Consider the following 14,297-nt stretch of genomic DNA (forward strand, 5'->3'; position numbering starts at 1 on the left):
CACACACACACACACACACACATATATATATATAAAATAATAAAAGACCAAATTCCACACTATCACTAATTAAATCTGTACACACATTAGTGTATGTATATATGTGTGTATATATATAAATAAAGGCAGCCCCCGGGTTATGACGGGGGTTCCATTCTTGAGACACGCTGTAACCCAAAAATCGTCGTAAGCCGGAACATCGTCAAAAATACTAAGAAAACCTTACTATTAATGCTTTGGGTGCATTGAAAACTATGTACAGTGGTCCCCCCTTATTCGCGGGGGATGCGTACCAGACCCCCCGTGAATAGTTAAAACCTGCAAATTTTTGGAACCCCTATAAAAATGCTAAAAACAGCCTATTTTGTTTGTTAAAACTCAAGAAAAACCACTAAAAATTTTCATACTTGGTTTTTTTAATAGTTTTATCACAAAAAGTGCATTTTCTAATGAAACTGATAAAAAAACCCAGAAATTTGTGGATATTTCTCATAGAAAAATACTACCGCGAATTTTCCACAAATAATGCAGGGAAACGTTCCCAAGAGAAATACGCGAATGTGTGAGTCCGCGAATCCGCAGAACACAAATATGGGGGGGCGCCACTGTAAACTGCATTCTTTTTGCATTTTTCATAAAAAAAACCTTCAAATATTGATTATTTTGCATTTTTGGTGTCATATTTCTTGTGCCGGATAAGCGTTGTAACACTGGAACATGCGTCGTAACCCTGGAAATAATTTCTGATGAATATAATTGAAAAGCGCCTTAACCTCTGAATGTAGTAAGCCAAACCTGTCGTAACCGGGGAACTTGCCTGTATAGTATAACATACATACATACATACATCATACATACATACCTACATACATACATACCATACATACATACATACATACATACATATATATATATATTATTTATATATATATATATATATATATATATATATATAAATATATATATATAATATAGTATATATATATATATATATATATCTATATATATTATAATATATACTTATATGTATGTATGTATGTATGTATGTAGTTATGTATGTATGTATGTATGATGTATGTATGATGTATGTAATTATATATATATAATATATATATATATATATATATATATATATATATATATATATATACTATATATATATATATTATATATATATATATATATATATATAGATATATATTACATAAAGGAAAGCTGGACAAATTTTTTTTTTAAATATGGCAATTTTAAATATATTCATATCACATTCAAAGCACACTTTAGTAACTTGATATGATTATTTGAATAGTAAATGTATCTAATGAAAAATGTACATCACAATAATTTTATCTAAACTAAATCAATAAAAGCATGCTTTTATCTCTGCCTACTGTTTAACCATCTACAACTAAAAGCAAAAGATGTAATAATCAAAATGTGATAATAGTATATTTTTCATGCTGTATAATCAAAGGCTTTTATATGAAAATATTTTAACATTCAAGTTCAATATGTACTTTCATATGGTTCATACTATATTACAAAATCCAATTTAACCAAAAATAAAACACCAGGTTGTTGCTGTAACCTGAAATGTGTATAAAAACTGAATGATCGTTTTACAACGTATTAAAGATTCTGTCTACTGAACATAGTTGATTTTTCTTTTTACAAAATTTTAACAATATTTTCTATTTATGAGTTTACAGTCTTTGATACTATACTGTATGCAAAGCATAGATGATACACAGTAAACCTCATTAAACTTAAAATTTTTTCCATGTTTTCCTCACTGTAATGATTTCTGATCACCTTTACAAATAACATTTAGATAGGAAACAGCTTCTGGGTCTGCAAACAACAACATAATATAATAATACTGGTATTTAACTTTCCAGGTATATGATGGAGAATCAATTTTTGTATAGAAAGCCAGGCACTGCATCAACTACAGTCTAATGTCATTTACCTGGATGTTTGACAATTACATACTAAAAGCAAGCACTATGAATGACGACTGCAATTATCCAATTCCCATTGTTTCTGGTAGTCATCATAGTCCTTGCTTGTGAACTCCACTTACCGTCCTCCCTGATGTAGCTGACAAAGCTGCTATAACATGTGGCAACGAAATGTAATACTTGTAAAGGCCTTGACAACTTTGGCTATTTGCCCCCTTTATCATTTTGAACCATTCTTTTTACTGTTTCCCTCTGCAATACTCTGACTCACTCACAAGTTATTGCATCTTTAAAATCCAACTGCTGAGTAGTTATGGTGCACTGATGCTTCATTTTTGGCAATTATTTTCACCTCAAAAATTTCACAGAGATTTTTCAGTAATCAAATTTACAATGGGTTCCAACAATTACAACAATGAAAAAACCCACAAAAAGATTAGTAATCAATAATGGTCCATGATAAAATATATAAATTTTTTCAAACATGCTGGAGTGTTTTAAAACCTGGGTTTTTGTACATGTGTTAGTACATCTGCATATTAATGTTACTTACAATGAATACTATTGAATATTGCGTACAGTTTCAAATAACAATGTACAGTGTTAAGTCTGAGAAAAGTACCTTTACAAGAGTGTAAGGCCTGATGAAGGTTGCAGAATATCACTATACAATATTTGGTCTGAGAAAGGTACAGCCATGTGTGTGGAGCCTGACTGACATTTGTAAGGCTTAGTAGGTTTCCATACAGTATATAGAAAAAATTTAACACTATCACAAACTTACCGCCAACAGATTTGTTATCATCAGAATGAGTTTGTGCACTCTGCTGTTTCCATGTAGTTTGATTTGGGAGGGCGGCAAATGTTGTTTTCTTTTCGGATCCTTTGTTACTTTTCTTTGCAGTCTCTTCTCTGTCACTTTGCATATATATAATATTGATACCAGTTGGTAAAGTTTCCTTCAGCTTCGACAACTCTGCAAAACTGGTTGCCTTTGTCATTTGTTTTTCTCTATCAAATGAAATATCACTTTCACTGCCAGAATCCATTGTTTCTACAAAACTTTTTCTAGGGTGTTGCACTACTAATCTTTCTTTACTAGTGTACTGCGAGGAATCTCTTTTTTCTCTTTCTAAGGCTTCTCTTTCTAATTTATCTACTAATCGGTTATCTAAATCTTCTATACTTCTTCGATGCACATCTAAACGTCTTTCAACACTACGTTCTCGACTACTTCGAGATTCAGGTCTGGTACTACCCTCCCGAGATTGTTGTGAACCCTCCCACACGGAACTGTCCCTTCTGCCTGAGTGAGTGAATGGCTCCTTATCGGGATTTCTGGAAATATAATTTAAATTGTCTTGGCTTCCACCAAAATTTTCTATAGTTAACTGTGAGTCTTCAGCACTAATTGAGTTCCTACGAGACCTGGAACGACCATGAGGTCTTTCTTCATAACGTGATGGCATTCCAGCAGCCGGTAAGTCCGGATGAGAATTTGTAAAACTTCCTCGTCGGCCTAATCCTCTACTTCGCTCTCCCATTTCCTCCTCTTTGCTATCCATGTTGAACCTCTCTTTGGTTGCTGTCCTTGAAGAATAATGCGACTCTAGATCTTGAGGTCTAGGTGACTGTGTGCGCATCATATCACTAAGCGTAGATACTCCCCGTGAACGCTGTACAACAAATTCTTCTCCTTGGCCATCACTCACAGAGCTTAAAATAAAGAACACAGACTTAAATATATGTCACATCTTCCTTATATCTATAAACAGCAAAAGAAAACCAATCTTCCTTAAAAATCATATCTACATTACATCATAATGACTACAATATAAAGTACAAACCTATCTCGACCACCATAATCACTATTATATGACGATGGGGCATTTTCAGAACGCTGATCTATTCTTGACCTAATATCACTCATGTCATTCAAGTTCATAGACTGCGAACGTCGGACACTTGGGGCACCAGCTGGTTTCATGGCTGTATCAATTATAAAATTATATTAATACCTTATATAAAGATTAAAAACCTCATCAAAGCAATAAACTTTCAGCAAAACCTGTCAATTCAATGTCTACTGACTTATGAGCAGAACAATAAAAAAAAGCAGGGAAATAGAGTACTTATGGCAGAGTTATTACTAAAAGAAGAATTATTAGTACAAGCCAACACACTCAAATTTCCAGTAAAACTTTGTATCAAAGCACCTAAGAAACTGCCATGCCAGCAACAGTAGTATCCAGCACTCCCCCCAACCCCCCAAAAAAAACATTCATGACCAACAATGGCCAACGATAAAAGTCCAGACACAGGCAGCCTCACTGTGAATGCAATAATTTTGGTCAAAAAGGATAATCATTGATATTGAATGGCAAAAGCAAATTGAAATGCAATTATGTACTATAACAGAACTTGGAAGATTTATGAATGTTGAATACTTTTTCTTCTTCAACAACTTAGGCAAATGAGATGGACTTCTCCTGAATGGTTGTCCATTGCAAAAAGAATCTAACACAATATGAAAAAATATACACACAACATCCATAAATTAGGGAAGCCTGGATAAATGAAAGCTAGAAAGAGTCTGGTAATATCGCCTAGCTTAGATCAGAAAAAGTGTACAGTGGCCATATGCATCCCTCAAATCAGATTTATTTAGATTTATATAATGTTTGGACTGATGACAACCTGGCATTGGTATAGTTTAGTTTATCAGTACTCACACACAGTCATCTTTAAACAGGTATTCTGACCAGACCTTCAAGCTAAAATTTTGCTAATACTATAAAGCATGGCCTCAAAGAATATGTTTTGAGTAAAACTCATTTAACTCATAGTACCTCTTTAGAAATAAATGATTAGGAGATCCAAAAATGATGGATGACAAATTTTCTTGATTTGTTTCTGAACATATGTGGTCTTGGTTGAAGCTAACAATTCCATGAAATGTTTATATGATAACAACGAAGTATTCTGTATATAGGTAAAGGGACTGGGCCATATTAATCTATTAATAAAAAAGAATTAATTCAGTGAGGAAGATGAAGTTCCTGAAAACTTCCCTAACTTATTTTATTTGTTCTCTACATGCACTGCTAGTTGAAGTCTTGGAATTATTGGAAAATGTATTCAACTAATAGTATTCACCTATATTCTCAGCTTACGCCAAGAAGCCTGGGATAAAATGTGCATGAGCATTTTGGTGAGTAATTTGGAATACTTCTTGGTAGTCTTTTTTAGTATAAAGACTGAGGATTACAGTTTTAGTTGCAATAATATTCTTATTATAGGTTATGGTTTCAGCATCAATCAGACTTTTACTTTAGAAGGTAGGCATGAAACGAGTTCGCTCAACTCTTGTTGTGGAACTTAGCAACTGAATTCTCATCAGGTCTAGGTCTTCATCTCTCCTCCCTTTCTTTAGCATTCTCGCTGGTCTGTGTCCAGTTACTTCCATCTCTCATTACTTTTTCTTACAATGTTCTCCCCCATTCTCACTGTATTGCCAAACCATCTCAGCCTTTGAGATGTCAAGTCTAATTTCCTAACCATCTCAGCCTTTAAGAACTCAAGTCTAATTTCCTAACCATCTCAGCCTTTCAGATCTCAGGTCTTAATTTCCAGCTACTGGACACATCTACCTGCAACTTCCTCCTTAACATGATCTCAAAAATATGCTCTGGTCATGAAAATTAGCATTTTCACCATATCCTTTTAAAAATCTTTCCATTTTTTGTAAACAGCCTTGATATATTATCATGAGTTATTGGTCTTTTTATTAACAGGATAATTCCATATATCAGTACAGCAGTCCACTAATCTCTTTCTTAATACCCTCTCAATACCTTCTGCATTTTCCAAAAAACAAAAACGTTCTTACCTCTTCAAAGACCTGTCCTTCCACAATAACATAGTGCTCCAACTCCCTCTCTTCCCCATTTTCATATAGTATTTAGTTAAGGTATCAAAAATCTCCCTGTATATTTTACAATCACGAGCACATGACACTATCTATCATTCGAGACCCAAGTTCACCAGATTCACTATGCCATAAATAAAATATGAAAAACTATCAAAACACCAGACCACACATATTTCAGGAAATTTCTTTACTGCCTAATCTATAAAAATAACAAGCCTCAAACTGTACTTCATCACTTACATATATTAACTACCCTTAAAAAAAAAAGGCCATATTAACCGTATGAGACAATTAAGCAACCTTAAGGCGATGCTTTTTTCTTTTCAATTTAAGTAGCTAGAAATATATAAAAAATAGTAAAGCAATAAAAATGAGGTAAAAAAATCAGTTCTATCAATAATAGTGTTTTAGGAAATCAAGCAACTTGTATTCTTCAAGCAGAAGAAAGGAGCTCTTCAAATCATACGCAAGAAAAAAAAACAATCTAGATACTCTTAATATAAATATACTTTATGACTACTACGTATTTTGACAATTTTTGCCACATTCACTTATATACCAAATAAACTGAAAAAAATGAATCAAGCCTCATTTCCTAGGCCTCAACATTTTTCAGTCTTACTGTTTATCTGTGTCAATATAAACAGATTTTACTAAGGGGAAAATGGAAAACTTTACAAAATTAAATAAAATATACATCACTACTATGAACCTTAAAGGTTTATAGCAACTTCTTTGAATTATAAATGCCAATACTAGTAAAAAAACATACACAAAAATATTACACAAACTACTAAATAATGTAGGTTACAGTACCCTAAGTGGAGATAACTGAAACTTTAACTAGAATGAATAGCATTTCCTATTGCCCCTCATGCTGTGTAATGGGAATTTCTATAATTACCAATCACAAGCATGACAGTTTCTAAATTAGCAATTACATTAATTCAATGATAGAGTCAAAGGTCCACTGCTGCTAACCATAGGCCCATTATTCTACTTCTTCTGGACTTCTGTAATTTGTTACTCTACTTTCCTACTCCAGAATTTTATGAGCAAATTATCATTTTATATTCATTCATTAATTAGTTAAAAATTCCAAATACTATTACTACTGTACTGAAAATAGATCATGCTGACAGAACTATTTTAAGATCATTACTCCTAAATATTTTGTCACATTGCTCTGTCTTGTATGCATTATCATTTTACAAATCTTTTAAAAAGAACAACAAAATATTCCTAAACAAAACTACAAGCATAAAAATATCAGCACATATGTTAGCAGTACCACAGAAAATCCTGATTTGTAATCCTAGGTGGAATGTTCTTCCACTTGCTTCTAACTTTGAGTAAAAAAGATACAGTAATCTTTCATGTGGCAGCACAATGAAAACCAGCTTTCAGAACACATCCCAATTTAAGAATTAAGACTCATAACAAACCATCCAAGTGCTCAGCCACTTGTTCAATTCTTATGAAATTCCTACTTCCTTACACTTTGGTTTCACACCCAATTCCTATTTGAAGTTAAATTATTCTACTTTCCTTTTATTTCATTGACCACTAAAGCTTTTTCAGTTTCACTCATGCCCTCATTTTTCCAATGCTCTCATTCCTAATACTTTATAAGAGTGCTTATTCGGAATAATATTCAACATATATAAAAATGCATGCAAATACAGTACTATAAACAGAAGTCATTGTGATTTATTTAAAGGGTTAATATCAGTAGTCTTAAGAACTTTCTGGGAAAGCGTACATAATCTGTGACAACATTTATGCCACAGCAAAACTACCAAGTTCACAATCTTAGCTTTCACTAAATCAATACTTGGTAATTGTGGCCTTTAATCTTACAAAAACACAAACCAATGCCCCAGCCCTACCAAAGTAGAAAACAGTCAAATTTTGGCCCATCACATGAAAAAATACTTAAAATTTTCTTGAAATTATAATTTTTGGATTGATTAAATAAATGGCTGCTGGCAATACCAAGTATTGATAATGAAATAAGCCATCATGCAATAACAAAAAAATGAACATAGGCTTGTGCACTTAATGCTACTTGACATATGACTTCACAGCAACTTCAGCTACTGTATATTCTAAACTCACCAAATCATTTCCTGTTTTACTGATTAAAACACAAGAAACAATACACAAGTAAATCTAGGCAGTGCATCAAAAAGCAATTTTTGATAGGGATGTATGGTAACTGACCATTATAAGAACATACACTGTGCATTAACAGTAACACAAAAAAATAATGGAAACTTCAAAAATGCTATCTTTTGAGCAAATATGACTTCACTTCAAATTTAACTCATGCAATGAAGGGGAAAACTAAACAACCAGCAGCCATTTATGTAACCTGAGAAAACAAACTTATGAAAATCAAATTCTTGCAGTGTGCTACCAGCCACACTAAGCACAACACAACATGGTGCCACAAGGGTGCCAAGTTTGGCTGAAAAACTTTACCATAAGCCTGGGCGTGGGCTGGGTGACTGGCCCGAGCCCTTACACGTTCATGTGATAGGCCATGACTGAAGGAGGAGTGTTGGTAGGAGTCATCTCTAACAGGGATGTTGTAGCTTAGACCCTGCTGCGGATATCCTCCTCCTCCCCCCCCAAGGCCTCCATGAAGCCCAGCAGGGACCACGTCTGTTTTGGAGGGCTGGCAAGTTTGGGCCGAGGCTAGATAGTACGAATACTGATCACCGAAGGTTTGTGACTGATACTGTCGCCAGCAGTAAATGCACTCTCTATCAGTCACTTCATGATTGCAAGACCACCACCACTGGGGGTATATAGATCCCCAGTTGAAACCCCCGCATGCCCCCTCTTGGTCTCCTGTGGCGCCACAGTGTCAGGGACAGGCAAAGTCATTAGTTACAAACATTCTCTAGCAAGGTTGATAAGTCACAGGTCCCATCAGTACCTACTAAACTGAGTTAGCATAAAGTTCATTAGCCTACGTACATGTGCAAGTTCAATTAATCACAAACTACTACAACTGAACTGACTTACTAACAGTCATGAAAGTACTGTATACATCTAACCAAAACCTCATTCAACTTATTCATCTTGACAAAAGGAATGAACTGTATTACAGTACCATTACATGTAATCTTTGTCACCATAACATTTCTCTGTGTAATATTTGATCATTTAACAAGGTTACTTAGATGTAAATCAATATAGACTTAATTAGTCAAAGCCAAAAACATTATTAGTATCTGAAATACCAATCCCACATAAAACAGTAATGCAAAACTGTAAAGCATAAGACAGACCAGATACCAGTTATAATTAAAAGCAGCCAAACAAAGCTATATTTACATGTGATATTCAACTTTTCAAAATCACATTCAAATCTCAAAATAAAAAAATAATTCAAGCAAGATATCACAAGCAAACTCACTATCATTTATCATTTTTACACCAGTTAATAGAAAGCTTTATTTTCTCATTACTTTGTAGATATATAAAATTAATATATTTTAGCATGTATTCTGTACACAATTACTCAAGTTCTGAAACTACACAAGTAGTGACTTACAAAATTCCCCAAATTAGACAGTTAAAACTAAAACTCAATAAATACATATTGTCCATTTTTCATTTAATATATTTGGAAAAAATTATTGTAAATATTAGATGTAAATTCTCCTTATTACATCAACATCAAGTAACTGAAACCCTTATTTCAGTGGATAGTTACTTGCTCCTTATTATTCAAATTTTCTTTAGGATGTCATTTTGGCCATGCATCTGCACTGCAATGATACATACTAACTTAAAGGTTAATATTCACACAATTATTTACAAACAGCAGATAATCAAGCAGCGTTAACGGTATGTACATGGCATCATAAGAGATACATTGCATCACTATAATTTATAACTACACAATTAATACCACAGCCAAATGTGACTTGAAGTTCTCATCATGCAGTTAGTACTAATTCAAAAGTATTTCTGTGTAACAAATTTAGTTTTTCCTGTGAAAAATTACAGAAAAACTTTCTCATTTTACCATCATGGACGGAGACACGATCACTTCGTGGATGATCTCGTTCCGTCAGGGAATGCTGTCGCCTCACCCCGGTCCCTGAGCCGGATCCTGATCCACTCCCCCCGGATGAAGGGGATTTGACTCCACCCCGACCTATTCCACCAATAACACACAACACGCATCCATCAATACATTTGGAACATACATTATTAACAAAAGCTTATTGAGCATAACTGGTCTTATAGGAAAAGCATAATCAAGCAACACAGAAAAAAAGCACAGATTATATACGAAATTTTTCTAGATGAAATAAGATGGCAATGAAAACATACATATATTAGAAACAAAATCAACACAGCATATAACATGCAATGCAAAGGCTGATATGGGAATACTAAATTTTAGTCATGAGCTATAAGAAATTAGTTTAATATGAAGTGTAGAAAAATGAAAGCCATTGAAAGTTTTCTTCACATTATGCTACACAAACACACCACAAACTTCAGACTGGAGACCATGGTGAAATTTGGAAGAACATAGCAAGAAAGTATATGGAACTTGTATATAACCATACAATGTTTTAAAACAACAATATTTGCTATACTAAATTCCATTCATGCCATCTAAATATAAAATGTATTCGATGCTTTCAATAATTGTAATAAAATGTTGAAAAAAAATAGTCCTTTGAAAATGTGCAAAAGAATAAGTTGCAGCTTCTCTTTTATTAATATAAATCTAACCATATAACACAGTCAATCTCTTTGTTTTTGTAAGACTAGCCTCAAAGGTTTGTTTGCTAATACTGAAAATATATTAATCTTACAAATGGTCAAAAACTGGATAACTGGAAAAACTGACAATGTTAAATACTTGACAAAATTTATTTAAAGGATTTTTTTTATTTATTAACTGATGGCATAACGATTACTAATGCGCACATTCACAGTTCAAGTACACCGCTGAGTTGTCATTCTTAATTTTCATTTGGCTGGATCGAGGGGTTTGTTCTTAATAACTTGGACAAAAATATCTTAAAAGGATTTGCTTCTCAATTTTATACTAACTGTCAGTTGAAAAGTGGACAATCTCATGAAGTATGTTCACTGTAGTGTTCTGCATTCTGGGATTGGGTTATTTAGCCTATTTCTTCAATTAATCATGAGTCAAAAGAGATCAACCAATATGAAGATGGGAAAATTTAACTTCAAAATGGGGATTTTTTTAAATGACCACCACTACTAAACAATCGGTTTAATCATTTTTGTTTGTTACCATCAAATTCAATATTCCACATAGTTTGCCATTTATCATTAAGATACTGTGATGGATTTTGGATATCAATATATTATTGATATCCTAAATGATAATGAGAAAAGAAGATATTAATTGCTGGACACAAAAGCTTCTGATGCATATTAATGGCTATGCAATTAAAAACCAATTTTCAAAGGTACACTAAGATAACCTTAAATCTTTATCAAAATCCTTATCTTTTTAATTCTGAATACACATATTTACCTAATATTCAATCTAGTATATAATTTTGAAATAACTGGATTTAAAATTTCAAGAAATTCCTCATGCACTAAGAAGTCCCATACATATATTGATATAGGTCAAAGAAAAGGAAGTCTGGAAAAGTAAATGTATTGGCATGCTTAAAGCTAAAGGCAAATAAATTTTATCTCACACTAATTCAGTCTACGGTCATGCGTATATTCAAGTGCAATATGCAATGTAAAGGTTTTAACAAACTGAATAAATGATAGGACAGGTACTGGGTAAAAATACTAGAAGGGCATTTAATTTTTCCTTTTGTCGGTATGTTTAAATCCCTGTTTAAGAATGACCACTAAAAACACAGTCTGTATAGTCACAAGTCTTGAAAATAATTATCAGTATTTCTCATCTAACCAGCTACTATTGTACTATATCAACATACATAAAAGCAGACCTCACTTTGAACAAAAGCTTTGTTCTTTATCAACCCAATCACAAACCAGAACTGACTAATGTCTATTTCCTCTTATCAATTCACTAAAAATTTAAAGAAAACTGTGATAAAAATTTGCATATCGAGATAATCTAAAAACAGAAGAGACTGAAATATATACACAGATGAACAATTCTGCAGTCATAAATATTCCCTATACAAAAAAATACATCAAATAACATTTTGCTATACCAAAATAGCAAATAACTATAACCAATCAATAATAAATCTGTCAAACACAACTGTACATTTTAAAACTGAAATTAGGCTGCTTTCCTTGTACTGTACTAAAATTAAAAGTATTCGAGCTCACCAACAGTTTAAAGTGACTAAAACTATTCAACAAATTTTACTTTCACTGCAACCTGACAACCAAATATAGCATGATATAACACCACTCTCTGCTTCTCTCCATAGCTATCATCGTTCAAAATACTGTTTTCTTTAGTTACTCATTCAAGAGACATCAATGCAACCATCTTTAATGTAAGTGTATATTCATTAATATACATTATCGTAATAACCTGTATTTATTTTACAACTTCATATAGCTAGACAATTAATTTACTCCAGTATGATATCAAGAAGTTGAAGATGGAATCCAAATCATATCCCAAAGAGTACAGCATATACCTACTTTCTAATTTTCAACATTTATATTTTTATTATATTTTTGATATTGTACTTAACTTTTCTACATCATTCACATTTTGCCCTTCAAATAAAAAAATGGTTTTTCATTTCACCATAACACTGACAATTACAGTACATCATAAAAATTACTTGTGTTCTAATCATTATAATTTTAACAAAATTACATAGACTAACATGTGGAATTCTGGGCTATCATATACAAAGTGCATGAATAAATTAAAACATTTACCATAAAACAATATACAGGTATAGAAAAATTCTACTAAAGTATATTAGACATATAATACTAGACAACATTTCAATAAAAAAAGAAAATCCAGGTCTGCTGGAAGCTGATCAAGGCCAATTATCAAAATGTCCCCTAACATTTAAATTTATCACAGTTTCACAAGTGACAAAGGTAACATGTATTACAGGGGTGAGTTAGTACCCATGAACCTCTTTAGGCTGACAGTAGGTATATATGATACAAAAAACTAGGTAATGAAAGCAATCACACTAAAAATGTTATCTCTAATGCATAATAAATGTACATTTGAAGGCAAGTAGTAACGGTCAACATTTTAGAACTAAAAAACTACAGTAAAAAAATCATTAAGGCTATGCATTTCAACAAAGTACTATCATTGCTTTTTACTTTTTAATATCCAAATAAAAAAATAAAAAATACCCACGTTCATACAGACAATGCTCATTTACTTTAGTCCACTCTTATATTACTAAGCTTTATTTAGTTATTTCCATCAATCATTGTGTTATGCATAAAGGGAGTGCATTGCAGTTAGAAAACTAAAAATGTCCAATGAAGAGAAAGTATTAAAAACTTGTCCCACGTCCAAAACAAGGTACAAAACAATCATGTTCCTTCATTTTTGGGAAATAAAGATTCAAATGTGCTTACAATTCCCCATCACTATCAACTCCAAAGTTTTGTAATGCATAAAAGGGGATCCACAAAATTCTATCATTCACATTTTTTCTTTGCTTTCATTTCCACTGATCACTTATCTCCAGCCTCCCATCACATTCTCCTCATTCAAGTAAATATAAAATATCTTTCTTTGATACAATATAAAACTTACTCAAGTTTCTCCTTGCTATATAACAGCAGCTTCAGTGAAACTGTAATTTCCATTACTTAACAAATCTCCCACTAGCATTCTAATTCATTGCATCAAGATGGCTCAAACATATCAACTGTTACTTTTCCAAGAATGTTAATGCATTATGTGTTCTTGCCATTCATCTAACTTTAGTAGTCACAGTAAGCTCAGAATTCAAAGGTTACTTAACAAAAAGGTGGTTAACTTTCACACCCATTTGGGAAAGTTCCCTTTTTTTTCACTTAAATTGTTCGATTCTCGGCTCGGCCAGTGCAGAATCAGAGGAATTTATTTCTGGTGATAGAAATTAAATTCTCGATATAATGCGGTTTGGATCCCACAATAAGCTGTAGGTTCCGTTGCTTGGTGACCAATTGGTTCCTAGCCATGTAAAAATATCTAATCTTTCGGGCCAGCCCTAGGAGAGCTGTTAATCAGCTCACTGGTCTGGTAAAACTAAGATATACTTAACTTTTCACTTACATTAGGCTCCATCCTTTCAATCTGTTTTTTCTTCTGGGAAGAAATTTTTATCACATTTCTTACAATCTTCGAAGTTTCCTTCATTACATGGTCTTTCACTGATTGGCCCCCTTATTTTTTCATGTATTAGCTACATTACATATATGGT

At 32.7% G+C, this 14,297-nt stretch overlaps 1 protein-coding gene across 18 annotated transcripts in view; it reads right to left on the reverse strand.

The window, feature by feature from the left end:
- LOC135215372 (uncharacterized) overlaps positions 1–14,297 on the reverse strand; it is a 331,802-nt gene that overhangs the window by 252,887 nt on the left and 64,618 nt on the right. For 14 of the 18 annotated variants that reach the window (XM_064249949.1, XM_064249937.1, XM_064249943.1 and 11 more), the window contains 4 exons: positions 9,935–10,066; positions 8,377–8,748; positions 3,809–3,950; positions 2,746–3,677 (listed from right to left, as the gene is read on the reverse strand). In XM_064249949.1, coding sequence (XP_064106019.1) covers positions 2,746–3,677; positions 3,809–3,950; positions 8,377–8,748; positions 9,935–10,066 — 1,578 coding nt within the window. The remainder of the gene's footprint in view (positions 1–2,745; positions 3,678–3,808; positions 3,951–8,376; positions 8,749–9,934; positions 10,067–14,297) is intronic. The other 4 variants (XM_064249951.1, XM_064249948.1, XM_064249950.1 and 1 more) reach the window with 2 other exon arrangements.

The sequence above is a fragment of the Macrobrachium nipponense genome, chromosome 5 (assembly GCF_015104395.2).
Source record: "Macrobrachium nipponense isolate FS-2020 chromosome 5, ASM1510439v2, whole genome shotgun sequence".
NCBI classification, from domain to species: domain Eukaryota; kingdom Metazoa; phylum Arthropoda; class Malacostraca; order Decapoda; family Palaemonidae; genus Macrobrachium; species Macrobrachium nipponense.